Source organism: Calonectris borealis, chromosome 7 (assembly GCF_964195595.1).
Source record: "Calonectris borealis chromosome 7, bCalBor7.hap1.2, whole genome shotgun sequence".
NCBI lineage: Eukaryota > Metazoa > Chordata > Aves > Procellariiformes > Procellariidae > Calonectris > Calonectris borealis.
In genome coordinates, this window is record NC_134318.1 from 39188036 (window position 1) to 39207340 (window position 19305).

Below are 19305 nucleotides of genomic sequence, written 5' to 3' on the forward strand. Positions count from 1 at the left end.
AAATTTTAAGTTGTTTTGCATGTCATTATTACTATTCTTTTGTACAATTTATTCAAATGCGAGAGAGAACTAGAGAAAACATAACTATATTAGTGAGGTGTTGAGCACCATGTAAAAAATACACATAAGTATGTATTATATGCTTTAAATGTTCTTTTTCATTTAAAAATGTTCATCATCCTGGCAGTTACTTTGACACGTTTTTATATGAGCTTGAGGAAATTGGTGTTTCTTTCACCACAATTAATATTTTCCAGCAATCTCTTTATGAGATCCAGCAAATTAAGCTGCAGGAGGCTTTTGAAATATGATACATATAGTTCAACATATTGATCTTCAGGATGGCCTTTCTTTTGAGGGCAGCTTTGATGATCTAATGGCTCCTTTTTATCTCTCGGTTTTTCTTGCCTTGTCTTTGAGGAGGAACTAAAGTACATTTTTTTGAAGTTAGGATACTGAGTTGAGCCAGCAGTAGTCTTATTTATTGGCTGTTTTACCTTTACTCAGATCTGTGGACAGCACCATGTGTTTTTGTATTTATGCATTTACATAGATGTCTGAGCTTGTGTCCCAGATGCATTTTTTCCTGCATAGTTGTTGTATATTGGGAGATACTTCGAAGATCTTGTGATGCTTTTTGCTCAGGTAGGAGAATCCACTGGATTTGAGGTTGCACCTCCTAATTATGTTGGAATTGATCATTATTTTGTGGGTTCATGGTTAAATGTAGCAAAAAAGAGAAGGGATGGCCTACTCCATAAATGCTAAAAGTAACAGTCAATTGACTCCTGTGTTTAAAAATGAACAAAAAATACAGAACAAATTAGTGAGAGTCTCTTACAGAAATAAAGATGCAGTATGGTGTTTTGTAAGTACTGTTGAGCTTATTCTTGCTCTAATTAAATTTTCTTGCCTAGTCTTTTAATGTTGGTGGTGTGGTTTCTTTGTGTTGACTACAGATATGATATCCAGAACATCTAGTCCTGTGTTTATATCAAGTGAGCATTGTATGTAATTTTTAATATAGCTTTTTCAATAAGGTGTGATGGGAGAACTTAGAAGTGATTGCAACAAAATTAACAGCGGACTTCGATCCTTGCTATTATTCTAGGCTATGCGAGAAGAACTGTGAGCAAGTGAATGATTTATGGAATAGCATCTGACAAAATGTCCTTTAACTGTGTTGAAACAAGAGCATATGGTGTTGAAATTAAACGTCTATTTGTGTGCACGTTGTGGAGAGCAGGACTGAACCTTGATTCGGACATTATCTACTCACTTTCACATTCCAGTGCTTCAAGCAGTAGAATGTGACTCTGCTATTTTATTTTAAAAAACCCAACCTTCTTTTACAATAAAATAAAATCTTTTTCTCTCTTTTGTGTAAAAAAAACTCATTAAAAAAATATTTATTACTACTCTTGATTATTGCAGATAAAGCCTAAAGACTAAGGTACTGCATTAGTGAACTTGAAGGAACAGAATATATTGCTTTATGCACAAAGGTAACAAGTAAACTGGAAAAATATGTTATCCCCTTCTCAGCAGCAAGGAATTGCTGTACCCGAAAAGCTGTATGTGAGTATCCATTTCCACCAGTGGATGGAAATGGGCATTGATCAACCTGACTTCCCCCCCCACCCGCACAAACTGTGGGCCATGGTCCAGCCCTCTCTGTGGCTACATGTAGCATCGTCATAGAGACAATTTTAATTGTCATGAGAGCCCACTGAAAAATTCTGCTACTGAATCTGCAGGTTAAATTTAAAAAAAAAAAAAACATTCCATTTTTTTAAATGCAGTTTTGACACTGACTTAACAAGTGACTGAGATGTGTATTCATACACACTGAGAGAGGGATTTCTGGGCATTTGTGTCCTCTCCGCTGAAGTCAGTGTGTTTGAATGTTCCGTACCACGTGAAGTATCTTCTTAGGTCACAGAAATTCAAGGAATTTCAGCCATACTCAGATACAAGATCTTTCCTATGAAACTTCTTTTGGTGGAAGGATTTCATATAAAGAGAAAGAGAAAGAGAAAGGAAAATACTTAATAAGTGCAAGAGCACATCCCTGGCCAGGGCTAAGCCCGTCTTCCCCCACGGTGCTCCCTGAGGTGGGGCTCCCCTGGGCAATGCGGGGACCAGAGCGGGTCCTCAGCCCGTGAAATGGAGGTGCTCTGGCTCTGTCTCGCAGAATTGTCCCGAGGACGATGTAGCCTGCGCCTGTGCAGAGTAGTCGTGGGGGTCCCAGCACTGCACGGGCAGAGGGGATCCCCTTTCTCTGCTCTGGAGCCTGGAAACATAACAGACCTCCTAGAGATGCCTCTTACCATTAAGTTGCTACCTCGTTTGGTCTCTATGAGGGCTTCCTCTCTTAAAAAAAAGTTTATTTTAATTTTTAGTGATATTTTGATTCTCCAGCCTGTTTTAGTCCAGTGTTGTAAGGAAGCAGCGTTTTGGTGGTGGCCGTGGTGTCTGCACCATCTGCCCCTCTCCTCCCCGATCCCAGTAATCCTGATTCCTTTGGCCAGTTTCGTGCATATTTAACAGAGGAGTGGAAGATTAAACCCCAGCAATAGGGATATGGTCACCTCCACCCCCAAAACTATTTTGTGTCCCCCCAGCAGCTGAGAGAAAGAACATTTTGTTTCCCAGACCACCAGAGGCAATACCCAGCCAGGCGGTCAGCACGTGCATGTTAGCTGGTGGATGGCGAGATGCAAAGCATAGGTCGGGGACACAAGGACATATAGCTGTGCTGGTGCATCTGCTGCAGAGGGGTCTGCTCTCAGGGGGTTGCTACGGATGGTGTCTGAAAATGCGGGCTTTTTTTTTGTTTAGTATCTTCCTAACTGTCTTTTATAATCTCCTTGGTTTTAATGTGCTGTAACTTGGGTGGTTTGTATCTAGAGTTGTTTGCAAGACATCTCACGCATCTCAGTGTCACATACCTCTTTTTTGCTCTCTTCCTCATTTCACATGCTGCTCTCCTCCTGCGTTAATCTGAGCCGCTGACGTGAGCAAAATTGGCAGCTGCAAATAAAACCTCATTTAACTTACTAATCGCATGCTAAATACCAGTGGGGCAGCAACGTCACTTGTACATTCACACTTCTTATGTAATACCTTTTACGATAGATGTAGTGTATTGGCAGGTCAGACCTAAGAAAGTGAGCTGTCCTCTTGCTTCTGGTTTCTTGATCTATTTTTATGGAAGCAGAATTCCCCTTAACGAACTCTCTGCCTCCAATTCTAATTTCCTCTGCTGACATGGATTTCTCGTGCATGTTTTGATGAAATTTCAGCATCAGAAAGTAGTAAATTTTCTAATATAGGACCTTAAAATATTGGTGGCAAAGTGCTGTCTTTATTTTCTTTCTATAAAAGTAATACGGCTCTCTTGGTGCTTACTATGGATCTTAAATGTATTTTTTATGATTGCTAAATTCAAAGCTCCTTGTCAGTGTTATTGCTGTTATAATTTAGTAGTGCACAGGATTCTAGTCCTAGTTCAGGACCCTGGTGCCTAGGACTACACCCAGAAAACATATGAGCTAAACACATATTTAATGGTTCATTTCTTTGTATTTAAAAAAACAAACACACAGAGAGAACCTGCTATCCCAGCAGATGTTTCCATCTCTAAAAGTGCACTGTACTCCCGGATCGGCACCTCGGATGCAGAAAGCACCACGGGTCTTCTCTTCCCCCAGCAAGACTTAGACTCTGCACTACGACTCGCCAGAGCAGAGGTAATTTTCTTCAGAACTTGGAAAAGGAAATGTGTGCCCCTTGTGGTTTCCGTCTTTCCTGTTTTCTCCCAAATGATTCATATTACGAACACTTGTTCTATTCTTGAAACCGTCCTCAGCCGTGCTAAAGCCACGCTAGAGGCTACCAAAGCAAAAGGCACTACACTGTAAGTTTTACTTTTTTTGACATACGTGAAAAGCAGACACTATATGAAAATAAATCTTTATTGTTTTTAACCTCAGGTGTACTCTGTGTATCTTGACATTGCTATACAACTGTATAAAAATTGTAAGATGCTAGAAATAGGAATAAAATTATGTACTTTACAAAGCTACATATGAGATTAGTCTGGCTAATAACAATTAAAAAATGAGTACAATCTAGTGTTAGAGTATTCCAAACTTTATGATAGATTGTGTGAACGAAAGGAGCACAAAGGAACACAGTCCTTTGGGTATAAAATTTCATGGACAGTCAGCCCTAAATAAGCATGCAGAAGCAGTAGAACCCCCTGAGAGGACAAACCAGGGGACCATGTTCCAAACCCAGGTACAGAAGTATTTCAGGTTTGGGACCAGGTCAAATCAGACACGGTGTAGTGTAATATAGTATTTCTTGAAAAATGTCCTTGTTATAATCAGGAATGAAACATGAAACAAGAACATTGCATCTACTTTCCTAAATTAGTTTTTCAAAACTTGAGTATGATTTAATATCTGAACTTTTTTAATTGCACCTTACAGTCTGAAAAAGAAAAAAATCACTGGGGATGTTTATATTTGAGTCCATTATGCACTTGAAAACTATACCTCTGTTAATTAGGATTTGATATTAAATCAAATATTGTACAGTTATTTAATTTCCTCTTTAATGGATCACTTGGTTTTACTGTTCTTTTTTTCTTTGCTTTCTTTGTTTCAGATTGTGGCCAAGGAAAGAGAAGTATCTGAGTGGAAAGAGAAATATGAAGAAAGCAGAAGGGAAGTGATGGAAATGAGGTGGGTTATTAACTTGTCACTAATCACACTGACAGAGGGTCTTATTTCAGCCTGTGGATAGTACGCAGAGTACCATGAGTACAACTGTTTTGGTTAGCTGAATTTGTTTCATTGTTTTTAACTGCAGGCTTTGGATTGATCCTAAATGATACTTTATCTTTGCTTTGCCTGGTGGGCACCCCTGTTTAGGCTAATCATTGAAAACTTCTGTGTTGCTAATATTATTTACATCCTCAAAATACTGAGATAAGAGAGGTCTTAATCTAGGTTAATGTAAGGGAAGAATTTCCTCCAGTTTGTGCTGTGAATTCTCACGTGGATTGCATAGTGGTGTTTCTGTTGCCCGACTGAATGAGTCTGCCTGCAGAGCTGTCAGAGGTATGCACGTGCTAATTTAAAATTCACTCTGCACAAATAGTTTTGCCAGCAGAAGAAAGAATGTGAAGGTTGGCAGATAGATATGAGTAGTACAGGCTCCCTCCAGGCCATTATTGTAAAAAGTTTCTTTAACAATAGAAAACAAAAACCCAGTTGCCAGTAGAAAAACATTTCTTGCAAAGGAACCGCTCTGGCCTCTGAGTGTTGACTTTCAAGGAGATTCTGCACCCTTTTCTTTGGACTGAGCTGATTTTTTTAATTACTGTACACACTAGGCTTGATTTTAGTTAAGCAATAGTTATCTTGGATTTTGCTGTTACATTAAATATCTGTATACCGGAACAGAACTGGTTTGACCTTCCCAGCCCAGGTCCTACCCCTTGCAAGGGTGACAACAAAATCGCTGTAGTGGATGAGGTGAGCAGTGTTGCTCAAGGAATCACTATTGCTTCCCGTTTAGTTATTTGAAAGTTTCAGCCTTTCTTTTTTTACAGTGGTAATACCATAAGAACGACATACCAATGAGCTTGACCTGCTCATCGATCTGAATCTGAGAAAGTCATCAATTGCAAAAGAGAATGTATAAAAATATTTCATGGAGTCTTTAAAGCCTATTATTTTCTACCTTCAAACAGACAGAAAAAAACCATCTCCCCCCTTAACTCATAAATAAAAGGAAACTGTCAGATTATTTTAGCAGCCTTCTTTTAAGTAATAATTTCTGCAATCACTTCTGAGACTGAATTTTCTTCAAAATCACTTCTGTGATATTCTAGCACTAGCTTCTTCCCAAAATTAAATGTCTCGGTGGTGTAAAGCTAAAGCCAATGAGCTGTATCAAGTGATGACCTGCATATGCAATTCCTGCTTATATCCACAGTACAGGAAAACTGTACTTAGGGAGCAAGGGTAAAAGGGAGCTGCAGTACAGAACTCGGCAAACGCCAGCATGGATGCCAGGAGTCGCACATGGCAGATTTGAATAGCGGCAGCACAGGGCTTTGAGCCAAAGCATCTTAAAAGAAGCGTCTGCAAAAGGCAAGAGCAGCCGCTTTATTTCTTTCAGAAAACCATCTCCCAGTGCCCAGCTGAGTTCTCTCACCTCTCTTGCGCTCTGCTTGGGAAAGGAAACAAAACCCTGGCATAGCCCTCAAATGCATAATGAGGCAAAACGGAAAGGAGCTGCTGCAAGCAGTCAAACCGAGGAAGCAAAACAAGGAATGAACAAAATCAGGAATTGTGTAAGGAACGTCTCAGCATTCAGCACACGCTCAAGTGCGGTACTTGGTCTGTTCTCTAGAAACTGCCTGGGTGCACGCGCCTGCCGGCTGCAAACGGGCACTGACAGAGGTTGCTTATTCCTTAATGAAAGGAGAGCAGGGGGTGACACAGAGCAGCTGGCACACTGTAGATCTGTACCTTCATCTTCCTCACAGTAATTTGCTTGTGTGTCTACACCCTCAATAAAATTTGATTTGAAAAAAACCTCATTATCTAAGCCAAATTTCCCACGGGCGCATCCCCAGAACACATGGGTGAAAAAAAAATCTAATATTGTCACAAAATGATAAAATATGCACAAAGAAAGATTTCTCTTGGAAGTTTAAATGTTGAAACAGTCCGTGTGTGGTGAAGTAGAGATGCAGCAATTAGATATGACATGATGATAAGCAAGGAGTGAAGGGATTACCTAGAGTTGCAAGCACAAAAGCATCACTTTCCACAGAAGGAGAAGCAATGCTCCTTTACCCAAGTCCTGCATACTCTACCTGGAATATCCTGAGTTCAGCTAAGCTTCCAGAAAAACATCAGTCTGGAGAAAATTCCACTCCAGAGAACAGTAGCCAAGATGAGAAGTTGTAATAATGTAATAACTATCGAAGAGCTAAACCAGGGTGTGCTATACCATAATCCAAGGGTACAACCAGAGGCAGGCAAGAAATACTTAAATATGGTTATTTGGAGGTCTAATTAATTATGCCTCAGTAAGGGAAGTCCAGCAGATGACCTCTGAGATCCTTTGTAGCCCTGGATTTTGATGTTTTTATGACTTACGAAATTGCAGGAAGTCAATAAATAGACTGAATGTCTAAAATACCAAAGTTAAGCCTATGCAGCGTGTCAAGCTAGGGTTACGGTGTGCATCACAGAGAGGAATAATGTGACCAGCATCCTTTGGTTCCCCAGCCATAATGCCCGTTATTTAGGCTGCTTGACTGAAAGAGGCCTTTGACATGAATCTGGAACAAGACTTCACTTGACTACCTTGCTTTCCAAAGCGAATATTATTAAAATCAATGAGCCATTGCAGTATCCACTTCTGTTGAACATCTGCCACGTGACTCGTTAGATTGGATAATGCAGAGAATGTGGTACCTACTTGAAGTAGTCTAAGCTGGTAAAAATAAGAAATAGATAATGTTATTTCCCTTTGCTGCCAACTTCCGTGGTGCAGCCTAGGCTGGGAAGTGCTGTAGTGCTGTAACAGTGTTCAATCTCGTATTTGTTGCCCTGAGTCCTTGGCTTCATTTTCTAGGATGATAAAACTTCCTAAAGGTGCCTGGTGTTACAAGGATATGACATGGCTTTAAAATCCTTATTGCTTACAGTAGGCTTTTGAGGTAATCTTCTTTGGACATGAAACCAATCCCTTCCTTTTAGGGGAAAATCCTTGCGGCTATCTTTGCTCTCAAAACTGTCCTTTATGGTTAAAAAAAAAAAAAAAGAAAGAAAAAAGCCAATTAAAACAACAGGCCTGACAGCAGGGAAAGCAGCACCCGAGCAGACCCCAGCGGGGGCAGCGGCTGGAGGCACGGCGAGCTGTGCAGAGACGGGCGCTGGCCCCCGTACCGAAAATTGTTGCTACCCGAAGCCCGAGCGAGGTCCGCGGGGCGCGCAGCTGTGACCCCTGCTCTGCGGGACCAGGGCACGGGAGACGCCACTGGCCTTTGGGGCAGGTGGCCTTCGCAGGGGTTTCTGGGCTCTGTTTGTGATTCAGGTTTGAGACAGGCGGTACGGGAATCACTGCATTAGTTTTTCGGGAGCTCCGCGAGTTTCTCCTTTCCTTACTGACTTTTGTCTCAGGATTTTCCCACATCCTTCCTGTAACCTCACCAACTGCAGCAGACTTCTCTAAAATGGAGCAAGTGAAAGCGAGCTAAGACTTCAAAAGAGACGTATTCAAACACCAGTGAGCTATTTTGAATATCCACTTCAGATGAAGTGTGGGGTAATTTTGTTTTTCATAGACAGTCCTACGTGGCTCGTGAATCAAAGCACAGATCAAGCTAGTCTCATTTCATTAGCTTTATTTGGCTCTGGGAAGGGGTGGATCATCTTTCTAAATCACATTTAATCTGCTTATTTTGGCTAACCTCTTTTCAGGAAGGAAATTCAAAGCCTACCGTGAGTATATGAAATAAAATAGTGTTAAAAGTAGCATTTTGCCACCTCTGTTTCAAAAACAGATTTGGGAAATAGGACGCAATGGATTTTGTGTTACATAATTGAATATTTTGGTCTTGTTCTCTAATGGATCATTTAGTCACATTTGGAGAGTGGAAGATTAGATTTATTTTGGATGAGGGCCAACTATACTCCTGTTAGGTCTTCTTGCTACCAATTATAACTTTACTTATTGTTTACATTAAAAATAAGCAAACACAAACAGAAGAGGGGAGAAAGTAATGGAAAAATCAGACTCTTTCTAACTCTTGAATTAGACCAATGTGATTATGTTTATATTTAAATCATGATTGTAATGGACTTTGGGCACGTTTCAAATAACAGAATTTGTTTCAGAGCAATCCCTTTTCCCTCTCCTCACCTATATTGATTTACATGGAGAATTAAAAATCAGGTGCAATGTTTAAACTGTCAGTTTTATTTGTTACTCAGGTAATAAGGAGCATATAAAAGTGTGAAGGGGTTCTGTATCTCTTTTAAAATACCATAGTTCAGTTATTGAGTAGCATTATTTTCTAAGTAAGCATTAGCCATTATGATGTTTGCCAAAAGCTTTTCTTTTTTTTCCCTCTTATAGGAAAATAGTTTCAGAATATGAGAAGACGATTGCTCAGATGATAGGTAGGTGTTTCTGCTCTGAAAGATCCTATCTTCCACTCTGATTTTCTGAAGAGAGCCTAGAAACATGGTTGAAGTCTGTGGGCTTCATTTTGATGCTAGCTACATCTGCTGATGCTGCTGGGAGTTGTGAATGCATCTGAGGACGCCGGTGTGTGCTGCCAGATTGTGATGAAAAGCTAGGGCTTCATTTTACAGAAAGTAGCCCCCGAGGCAGTCCAGGTAATACAGAAGGGTCAGGGCTTTTTTTTCTGCATCAAAGCAAACTGTCCCATAGGAAAGACGTTGCCCAGAATTCATGGGTATCTCCGCGAGAGACTTTCAGTGACCTAAAAACCCTTTAGTCATCCGCTCCCAACTGTTTAATGGGAGATACCAAACTTAGCTCCTTACAACAACAGGGATTATCTGTGCTAAGTGCATTGGTCAGACCAAAACCTAGATTAACTCCAATCCCAGTTGAGAGATTATGAATGGCCAATCCACTTCCCCAGTTATTTACTGACAGAGGGGTCTCCTTTAAGGTCTAAATTATGACATGTTTTGCCTCACAATAATTAGACAATGCCTTTGTTATCACCATGCCCCACAAACGAAAAATGCAACGTGCAGTAGCATTTCAAAACCAAAGGTTGCAGGACTCGTGTGCTTCCTTGGCACAGGAGGTCTGGCCCCTGGGATGTGACTTTGAAGCCTCCTCATAAGATTTCCGAAGCTCTTTTTCGTAGTCTGGCTATAGAAAGCGCCAGTGTCTCGTGCTGCCCTGTGCTGCTTCCGCTCGATCCGTCCCCCAGAAGGGCGAACGGCTGAGCGGGGTCCCTATGGCCAAAAGCTGGGGAGAGCAGGAAAAGAAGCGGTGGCTGATGAGAAAGCAGGACCAAGCTCATCTGGACAAGCTCGAGTAAAGCAGCAGAGAACTGTGAAATATTGTTAAAAGCCGTTAAGATTGTCCTCGGTCTTAAATCTGGGCTGTGAGATGCAGGAGAAAGGCTAGCCTAGCTAATGGTACCTGCGAGCAGGGAGTGTTCTGAATCCAGCCTGTTTGCGCTGTGTTTACTGAAAAATAAAAAGAAAGAAATTACTGCTCTTACTCCCCCTGAGAGAACTGTCACAGAGAGTACAATGTACAGGCATTCCTGCATCTTTCTAACAGGTTTTTAGCAGGGAAGGATTTTTATTACAGCTATCAACATATCGTATTGGTTTGCCCCTTTTAAAATTGGCGGTCCCCTCATACACAGCCAGTATTTTGTGACCCCCAAATTTTTGTTTCCTTTTAAATTGGTTTTTTTTTTTCTTCACTAATGCTTGAGTTGTGTTTACATACGTCTGTAGCAAAAATTTGCTTATTTTTGCCCAAAGAGAGTGAGGGGGAGTAGTTCAATATCTGGTGCTTTTGCTGCCTTCCTGCATTTCTCAGCCGTTGGGAGACACCCCAGCCTCCTTTCAAGTGAAGGGAAAAATGGGTCTATAAATAAATAAATAAATAAAGGTGGTGGTAATAATAATAATAATAATAATAATAATAATAATAATAATAATAATAATAATAATAATAACAACAATAATAATAATAATTTAATAATAATAATATGCCTGGCTTCATTCTCTATGGTGTTATGCCTCTGTTGCCTTTTGTATGTACAACTGAGCAAATATGCCTGCTTTCTGACATAACGTCTGTCATTCTCATCATGCAAGTGTTAAAATACGAGTGACCAGAATATGCAAAGAACTTAATTCATTTTGGTTTACACTAAACATACTCTGGTATGGCTTCGTCCCTGAACTTGGCCGTTCATATATACAAACACAGGACCTGTCCTTTTTTCCCCAAGCATATGCATATAGTTAGCAATAGAAGTTTCTTTTTGATAACAAATTCAAATTCTATTTTTGAGAAACAGATTTTTTAAAAAAAAATTCAAATTTTGAGACCACAGTGCAACAAGAAGGTGTAGGAGAGGGGTCCTAAGGCAAAGGCACAGCCATGGCATACAGAGTAAATTCTACAATTGCCATTTCCTCTTGTTGCAAAGAAATCAAGGATAATTAAAGCATCAGGCCATTGACCACTGAGGAAATAGAAAGATCTTTAAACTTCAAATTCAGAGTATCAGTCAGAGTCTTTCAAATGATCTATGGCAAGGTTTTAAGAGCTATGGCTATAAATAATATAATTTGTTGTCCATTTGCAAAGGAACCGAAACAACAACAGTGACACAGAAAGCATGTGTTAATTAGAGCAGTATGCGAATTCTACAGCATGGTAATATGTTAAATGCGAGGCTGCTTCTCCCTGCATTTAATGCAAATTTTTGATCTAATTGTCCCACTTTCTCCTGTCATTTGTCGTAAATTACGGTCCCTTCTGATAAAGGAATTCGCTCATCCAAATGCCATGTTGTGGAGGAAAATGACTGTCTGCATGCTATTTGCATATACTTCACTGAACTATTATCACAATAATGTCTTACTGCTAAAGCAAAATATGCATTTTAACAAAAGAAATGCCTGTGCTGTTTCTATTTATGATTTAACCCTTCTGAGCTATTTATACATCCCTGTTAGGAGCGCATTACAAGTGAACCAATCTCACAAATCCCTTTAATGAATATTCAGTGTGGTTGATAGATCCTGCTCAGCCTTTTATAGGTTGTCATGTGTATGTATAATGAATATTGAAAATATTCCATATTAACAATATGTGATTGTGTATGTTTGCCTATAAAGGCACTGAAAACATGCATTGCAAACAGTAATTGCCTTTGATTTCAAGGGCTGTGGCAGATCTAATATTTGCTGTCATAGACATATAAAGCCCAATATTACCCGACTTAATTATGCAATTAGTTTCATGCCATACTCTGTACAGCCAGAGCTTGCAAGCTGTCAGTGTATAGATCCCTGTTAGTGTCTCTTTGAATATTTTTTTACGGGTGCTTTAACTTTTTTTCCTTTTTTCTTGCACTTGCCTCAGCCCCTAACACATTCTTGTTTATATTGAGGAGGGGGGAGAAAAAAGAACAGGCTTCCAGGCTAGCCTGCTGCTTGTGCTGCTGCTTTGCTGACTCTTGCCCAAGTTTTGCAGCTCACGACTGCGTGGCACTGACAGCCTTTAGGGTTGTCCCGTATGGAACGGAGCCTGCGTAACCCCGATGTTCACTGCACCCCACCCTACACACACCTTGATCACAGCCATCCACAGTTCCCTTCCAAAATCCCTGGCGTGGATTTCCTTTTTATTGATGGATTTGTAATGTTGGGTTTTTTCTGTTAAAAATGTATCCTTATGCTTGTATGTTTAAATACATACTTAAATTCTCATTATGCAAAATAAACAGATGTTATGCTTTGTGCATTACAGGTTGTTGCATTACTTATGTTCTGCTTTCCTAACAATTCCTGATTTTCTATTTTGCTTCCGTTTTTGTTGCTTCTTGCTATTTGCTTGCAAAAACAAAACAGGCAAGCCTGGTAAGTAAAGCTTTTCACCAACTTTCACACCAGCATTTTGCATTTTTGGTTTCTTTTGCTTTTGTTCTCCGTTTGCTGCATTCCCATTAAGTAATGTAAGTAATACTGAGCTGAGCCTGAAAGCGGATCTGCTGTCATGGTGCTCTGATTCTGTCAATTTGGATAGTGTTGGTCCTGAGCGTACTGCTGTTATTGTTGGTGAGCCGTGGACAGTGTGTGTTGCAGACATGGAAGCCATTTAATTAAAATATTTTAATTGCATAACCTCATAAATATCTTTAGAAATAAGTATCTGTAACTGCTCAACTAAGATTTGACTGGCAGACTATTATCAGCATGGTTCCACTAAGCAGCTTTGTCATTAAAGCTAAATCACAGTTTTAGAAAATATCGCATAGATCTTCCAGTCCTCCAGCCAGATGCCAGTTTCTGTTTTCTGTAGTATTTAACCACTTTGGTTTTAAATGTATGATCTTAACTGTTATCTGAGATTATCAGATGCTCCTTTCCTAAAGCTCACTGGAAACTCTCCCTCTTTTCAATTCACATGTCATTCCCTTTCCCAATATAAATTCCGGTTTCCCCTTGGAGTCTAACGAGGCCTCAGCTCGCTCCCCGGTCCATGGACACCTCTAGCGTGTAGTGGAAGGGCGAGGAGAGGAGAAAGGGAGCATCGGATATCTCCTGCCCCTAATTCCCGTGTGCAAGTTGAAGCGGGGCTGGGGATGAGTGTTTGAGGAGAGAGGAGGGCTCCGCGATGCCCTGGGAGGAACAGGAAGAGCGCGGTAGTTGTGAGGGAGCCAGTCACGAATTACTAACTTTCTAGATTGCCCTAGAAACAAATAAGAAGGAAGTTGCTAAAATACCGCAGGCAGCAGTCTCGGAAAAAGTAAAGTTGTGACATTAAATAAATTTAAGTACATTACGTGATCATGCGAATGGATGCCTGCCCCTGCACGGAGTTGCGATGACAGAGGTTTTGCCAAAGAACAGGATCCTGCCAGTGAATGTTTTGGAATTAAGCTAGACAGTCTGTAATATCCAGCGTGATTAAACAAATCTTGTGCTGGAACACAAGGTGACAACTTCTCAGATTTAGAAAAATAAATGAAGGATGACAAATGGTTTTCTCATTTTGCTTGAGAATACATTCATTTTGACATTACAGATGATCACAGTGTCTTTAAGAAGGCAACATAGAAAAGAATGTTTATTTTTTATGAAATGTTAAATGTTACCAAACTGATGTGGCATTACAAGGCTCTGGGTTTCTCGGTTTTGCCATATCAAGGGTGTTTGTTCACCAGTAAAATAAAGATGTTACAACTTCCAGTGCTGCAAACTCAGTGCAGGTCTTGAGAGCTTCTCTGGTTCTTTCAATCTTCCGCATCACGTAGAGCAAAATAACCTCAGCTCAGGCTCTGCCCCAGCAAGATGCTGTGAGGGCATGTGCAAAGGAGCACAGAACATAGCCAACATGAACTGACGCACGGTGTGGCATCATCGCTGCTCTGGGCTTAGTTAGGCTAGCAAAAAAGTGGATAAAAGGATTGAATACACCAAAGGAAGAGATTCATGTCAGTTTGGGAATTGACAGTGTCAAGTTTGACATTTCAGAGCTGACCAGCACTATGAAATACTTAATTCAGATGAAGACTTCTATTCAAATAAAAAGTAAACTCTTGTTTAGTTCTTTATATTTCAAAATATAAAGGCCTGAATGAAAAGTTGTAGATTCTGAAATGCCCCGTGCTTTTTACACGGGAGGACTTCTTACCTTTTTTTAGTTTCCATCATAGACAAAGGAAAACGGTAATACAAAACTGCTATGTTTTGCGGTAACATTGAAAGTAGCCCTTAAAACATGGACATAAGAATCATATTTTAGGATATGAAGCAAACAATGAGGCATTTTGGAAGACAATGCCAGATCTTTTCTTCCAGTGTTATACCGGTATTCCGATTTATTACTAGGTCAATTCCTTTGAAAAGTTCTCTTCCACATGGATTTGCATTCCTATTGTGTTCTTCCCATCATCCCTGCCTCAAATTTAACTATACACAGGAGAAGCTTGGAAGATGTTTTCTGCAGACCAGAATTTAGAAAATGTGTCTAATGTTAGATTTCCTTTCGGGCACTTGCTACAGTAATCCTAAGAATGAGAGTTTGCAAAACACTGTTTTTCCAAGGGAAGAATTTGAGTTGAATTCCATTAAACAAAGTGCCTTGTTTGTACAGGCTTAGAAGAGATGCCAGGGGATGACAAGCATATATCAGCAATGGCAAATAATTTATTGCCAGTGCTAGTAATATGCATAAATGTCCTTTCCTTCAGCTAGTGCATCTTCAGGCAAACAAGGGAAATCCAACACCTGCCTTTTTCATGGGAACAGCTGAGTTCAGAGTGAAATAAATCATCAGTACAGAGATATTTTCACATTTTTTCCCCAACATCAAAATATTTAAATATCACTGTATTTAGCAACCTTTTTCCAAAACAGGATTGTCTTTCTATAAAAATGACTTTTCTGGATCCCGTAAACTTACTAATACACAACGTAGAGCACAGTATAGTAGAAACTATAGATGATAGTGAAATCGGTGTTCTTCCTACTATCACCCTTCTGAAAATCGCTTTTTTCCCTCCCCCTCTCTTCTTTCCAACAGAGGATGAACAGAGAGAGAAGTCTGTCTCCCATCACACTGTTCAGCAGCTGATAGTGGAGAAGGAACAAGCTTTGGCAGATCTGAACTCAGTGGAGAAATCACTGGCAGATCTTTTCAGGAGATACGAAAAAATGAAAGAAGTATTGGAGGGGTTTCGGAAGGTGAGTCTTTTAAAGTCCCTCTTTTAAAGAGCAAAGCTGAGCAGGCTCTCACGTATACCAGCTCTGTTTAACCGAAGGCACATCTTTGTTTCCAGTCCAGCCTGAGGTACTCCATTAGACTGCAGTGTGCTGGGGGGAGAGAGAACATGAATGCTCATTTGTGCTTTCGTTTTGGAATAGCTTTAAAAAGGTGAAGACTGCACAGGAGTAACTTGCTCCCATCTGTGACACTGCGATTTCAATAGATGTCACGTAACTGCGGGACTTGAGCCCATGTCAGGGCTGGCTTCTGGACTGAGCGTTCTGTTAAAACCTAGGACCTGAATTCCTCAGGTCAGAGGTTATGTCTAAAGTGCGTGACATAACGTAATCCTCAGATGAAGGATTGCAGCCACGTATCAAATGCAAACAGAAGAATTGTAAAGCTTTTTGCATTGTGTAATATTGCTTCAGATGGCTTCTGTGTGGGGGTGTCAGTGTTAGACTGCACCCCTTAAAATATCTGAATGTGACTCCCACAAATAGGTGCCTGTCCTACACTTCAAACTCTTGGATTAAATTTAATGTCATCTTCTCATTTAAGAATGAAGAAGTGTTAAAGAAATGTGCGCAGGAATACTTATCACGAGTAAAGAAGGAAGAGCAGAGGTATCAAGCACTCAAAATTCACGCTGAGGAAAAACTGGACAGGTAATTGATTGTACACATCTCTTTTCAGGGGCCCGTGCTGCAGGAGGGTTCCTGTGGCTGGACCTTGCATCCCAAACCTGCTCCTTCAATATGCAGAGCACAGGCTGCTCTGTGAGGGAGGGTGGAATGAAATGCCATAATGAGAATTTCTGTAATGTGCTGGTTTTCTTCCAGCTCCTGACCATATAGAACACCTTAAATTTCTATCTTTATCAAACGTCTTCATGTTTCTTTAACGTATTTTCCAGGGAAGATCAAGAAAGAAGCCATTAGCTAGGTTTATGCAGCTATGGAGGGCTGTGCTTAGGTATTTGCACCTGCAGCCACTATTCCTGCCCCCAGGGATTTGCTCTTGCCCCTGTGCTGTATTATTGCCCCTGCGTCAACCAGCAGAACAGTACATGTAAGTGCTGCTCAGCTGTTCCAGTGCAGAATCAGTCAGGCGGTCTCTCCCGAGTAACACCGGTTATCTAAGCTGGATCAGCCCAACTTGTGCTGAGGGCGGCGAGGAATAGTTACACAAAGGATCATGCCAGATGTGCAGGGATAGCAACTCCTTAAGCCACCGTTAAGGAGCGAACATCAGGTTGTGGCTTAAGAGAGGCAGCTCTGGTTGATTTGTTTTAACTTTTTTTTTCTATACTTCCATGTAATGGCCAATTAAGCATTTCTAGGGATTACATTCAGGACTCATATTACAGTCCCTTAGACCCAAGAGATGTTTCCAAAATGTCACTAGGATTGATCAGTGCCTAAAACAAAGTAAGATTTGGATTTGCTTTCCAGCTGTTGCCCCAGCTGTGAGTCTAGTCTGTAAGAACTGGAGATCAGGTTTAGAAACTGCCATAAACCACTTCTGCCTAAGTGATATTTGTGACCCCAGCACAGATATCTGAGAGAAGCATGAAGGGATTGACACAGACGTTAAGGAAAGACTTTGCAGCCTCTGCTGAGCAAGAGAGGGAGTCATGAAAAATCTCTAGGGACAAGTCCCAGAATACTTTCAGACATGCAGAAAGTAGCCCTGCCCTCACCACCCATCTGTTAAGATGCAGTCCATCCTTCGGTACCCGCTGTCCTTTCCTGCAGAGAGCCTGACGTGACAAAAATCTGTGTTTTTCTAGAGCCAATGCTGAAATTGCACAAGTGAGAGGCAAGGCTCAGCAAGAGCAAGCAGCGTACCAGGCCAGCCTTCGTAAAGAGCAGCTGAAAGTGGACGCATTGGAAAGAACACTGGAACAAAAGGTAAATAGCGATTCAGCTCTTTTAAGGCAGAAGTCAACGGGATGACCCAAGTTAAGTGAAACTTCCCAGAGCGGCTGCACCCAGCTCTCCTCTGGAGCTCAGACCACAGCCAAGGTCAATGTGACCTCTCCGGCTCCTCACATCCAGCTGGTCCCAGGGAGAGCAGAGTTGCCCAACCCTTGTAACAAAATTAGCTGCGTGCTCCGGGCAGTTCGGGCAAATGGACCCATCTGCCAGGCTTTGACCTCAGCCACCGGCCAGTGCTCGGGGCTGATTCAGGCTGGGTCAAAGCTCAGTGGGCACCTCTGTACCAAAGAGGGCCCTTGGTTTGCTTTGGTTCTCAGGTTTGAGAGCTCTCTGTTTTAGTTCTTCCCTCGGTTTTTGTTTCCATTTTTAGCTGTAATTCCAGGGCTAGCTTACGTTAACATATGTCTGTGTTAACATAGACAAAATGATCAGATACAGATCTGTACGGCTTAGCGCAAAAGTGACTGTAGGAAATGGCTGTTTATATTTCATGTTCTCTAGCTCAGCAAAGGAGCTTGCTTTCAGTATAGTACAGCTCGTCCTTGCTTAGAGCCCCTGGAAAACAGAGTGAAAATAATGTTAATGTGCAGCCTAGAAACAAATTTACACTATGTATTATTATCGTGTGCTAGGAACGACTGCTATAAAGCTGTGTGCTTTAGTGCTAAATTGTATTTATTGAAGTCAGAGGAGCTGTATGTGGAAATAAGTAAGCATATTGTTTGAATGCACTATACATAGGTGTACTATGTATGTGTATACATATCTATATCTCTCTCTCTCTAGATACTGTGTTCTCAGTAATGGAGAAAACTTACTTGTCCCACACTTCTCCCAAAGATTGGATAATTAAAAAAAAACCCACCCTCATCTTAATGCAACAGTGTTTTTCATAATACTTAATATTGCCTTTTATTTTCCAGAATAAAGAGATAGAAGAATTAACAAAGATTTGTGATGAACTGATTGCCAAAATGGGGAAAAGCTAACTTTTAACCAAATTTCTGGACTTCGATATTGAGTGCAATATGACCATTGGCACACTGATGTCCATACATTTATGTGGACAGGTTATATTTTCACTTTTTCGTATGCACTACTGTATTTTCTTTCTAAATAAAGTTGATTTAATTGTATGCAGTACTAAGATGACTATCAGAATTTCTTGCTATTGTTTGCATTTTCATAGTATAATTCATAGCAAGTTGATCTCAAAGTTCCTGTATCAGGGAGATTGTCAAGTTCTCTAAGAAATTACAAATTGCTGATCCTAGCCTTCCCTTTGTACATGAGTTCCCATGTTGGATGTCTTTTGGATTTAATATAAACATGTATTACTTGCATGGGGACTCTTGCCTTAAGGAGTGTAAACTTTATCTGCATTTGCTGATTTGTAAAATAAAATTAAAAATGAAAAAAAAATGAAAATGCATGTCACTTAAATGAAATTCTCTATTGTAAATAAATTTTTTCGTTGAAAGTTGAAGATAAGTATGGCTCTATTTTATGTACTTCACTTGCTTACTTCATGTGCAGCGCCAAATACAGCAGCTCTTATTAATGAATTCCTTCACAGAAAGCACTTCATGGGCCACTGCTTGGAGCGCTCCGTGGGTCACAAGAGTACTACTTATGTGCGCATATCTATGTCTATATCTTGCTCTGTATGTGTGTGTGTGTATATATATATATATGCTAGATTTGGACCACTCAGGTCTCAAGCATAGGCTTAATCCTCCAAAATATTTAATGCTGTGACCCTGATCTAGCAAATCCCATAGGCAAATGTCATGAGACTGTTTGCATGAGCTAGAGGCTGTGACGT

General features: G+C 40.6%; 1 protein-coding gene across 1 annotated transcript in view; it reads left to right on the forward strand.

Moving 5' to 3' along the window:
- Nucleotides 1-18971, forward strand: part of TACC2 (transforming acidic coiled-coil containing protein 2) — a 104773-nt gene extending 85802 nt beyond the window's left edge. The window contains exons 13-19 of the mRNA XM_075155223.1: nucleotides 3609-3752; nucleotides 4675-4751; nucleotides 9172-9215; nucleotides 15358-15518; nucleotides 16102-16208; nucleotides 17333-17453; nucleotides 18404-18971. Of these exons, the coding sequence (XP_075011324.1) occupies nucleotides 3609-3752; nucleotides 4675-4751; nucleotides 9172-9215; nucleotides 15358-15518; nucleotides 16102-16208; nucleotides 17333-17453; nucleotides 18404-18469 (720 nt within the window). The 3' untranslated portion in view covers nucleotides 18470-18971. The remainder of the gene's footprint in view (nucleotides 1-3608; nucleotides 3753-4674; nucleotides 4752-9171; nucleotides 9216-15357; nucleotides 15519-16101; nucleotides 16209-17332; nucleotides 17454-18403) is intronic.
- The last annotated feature ends 334 nt before the right edge of the window (nucleotides 18972-19305 follow it).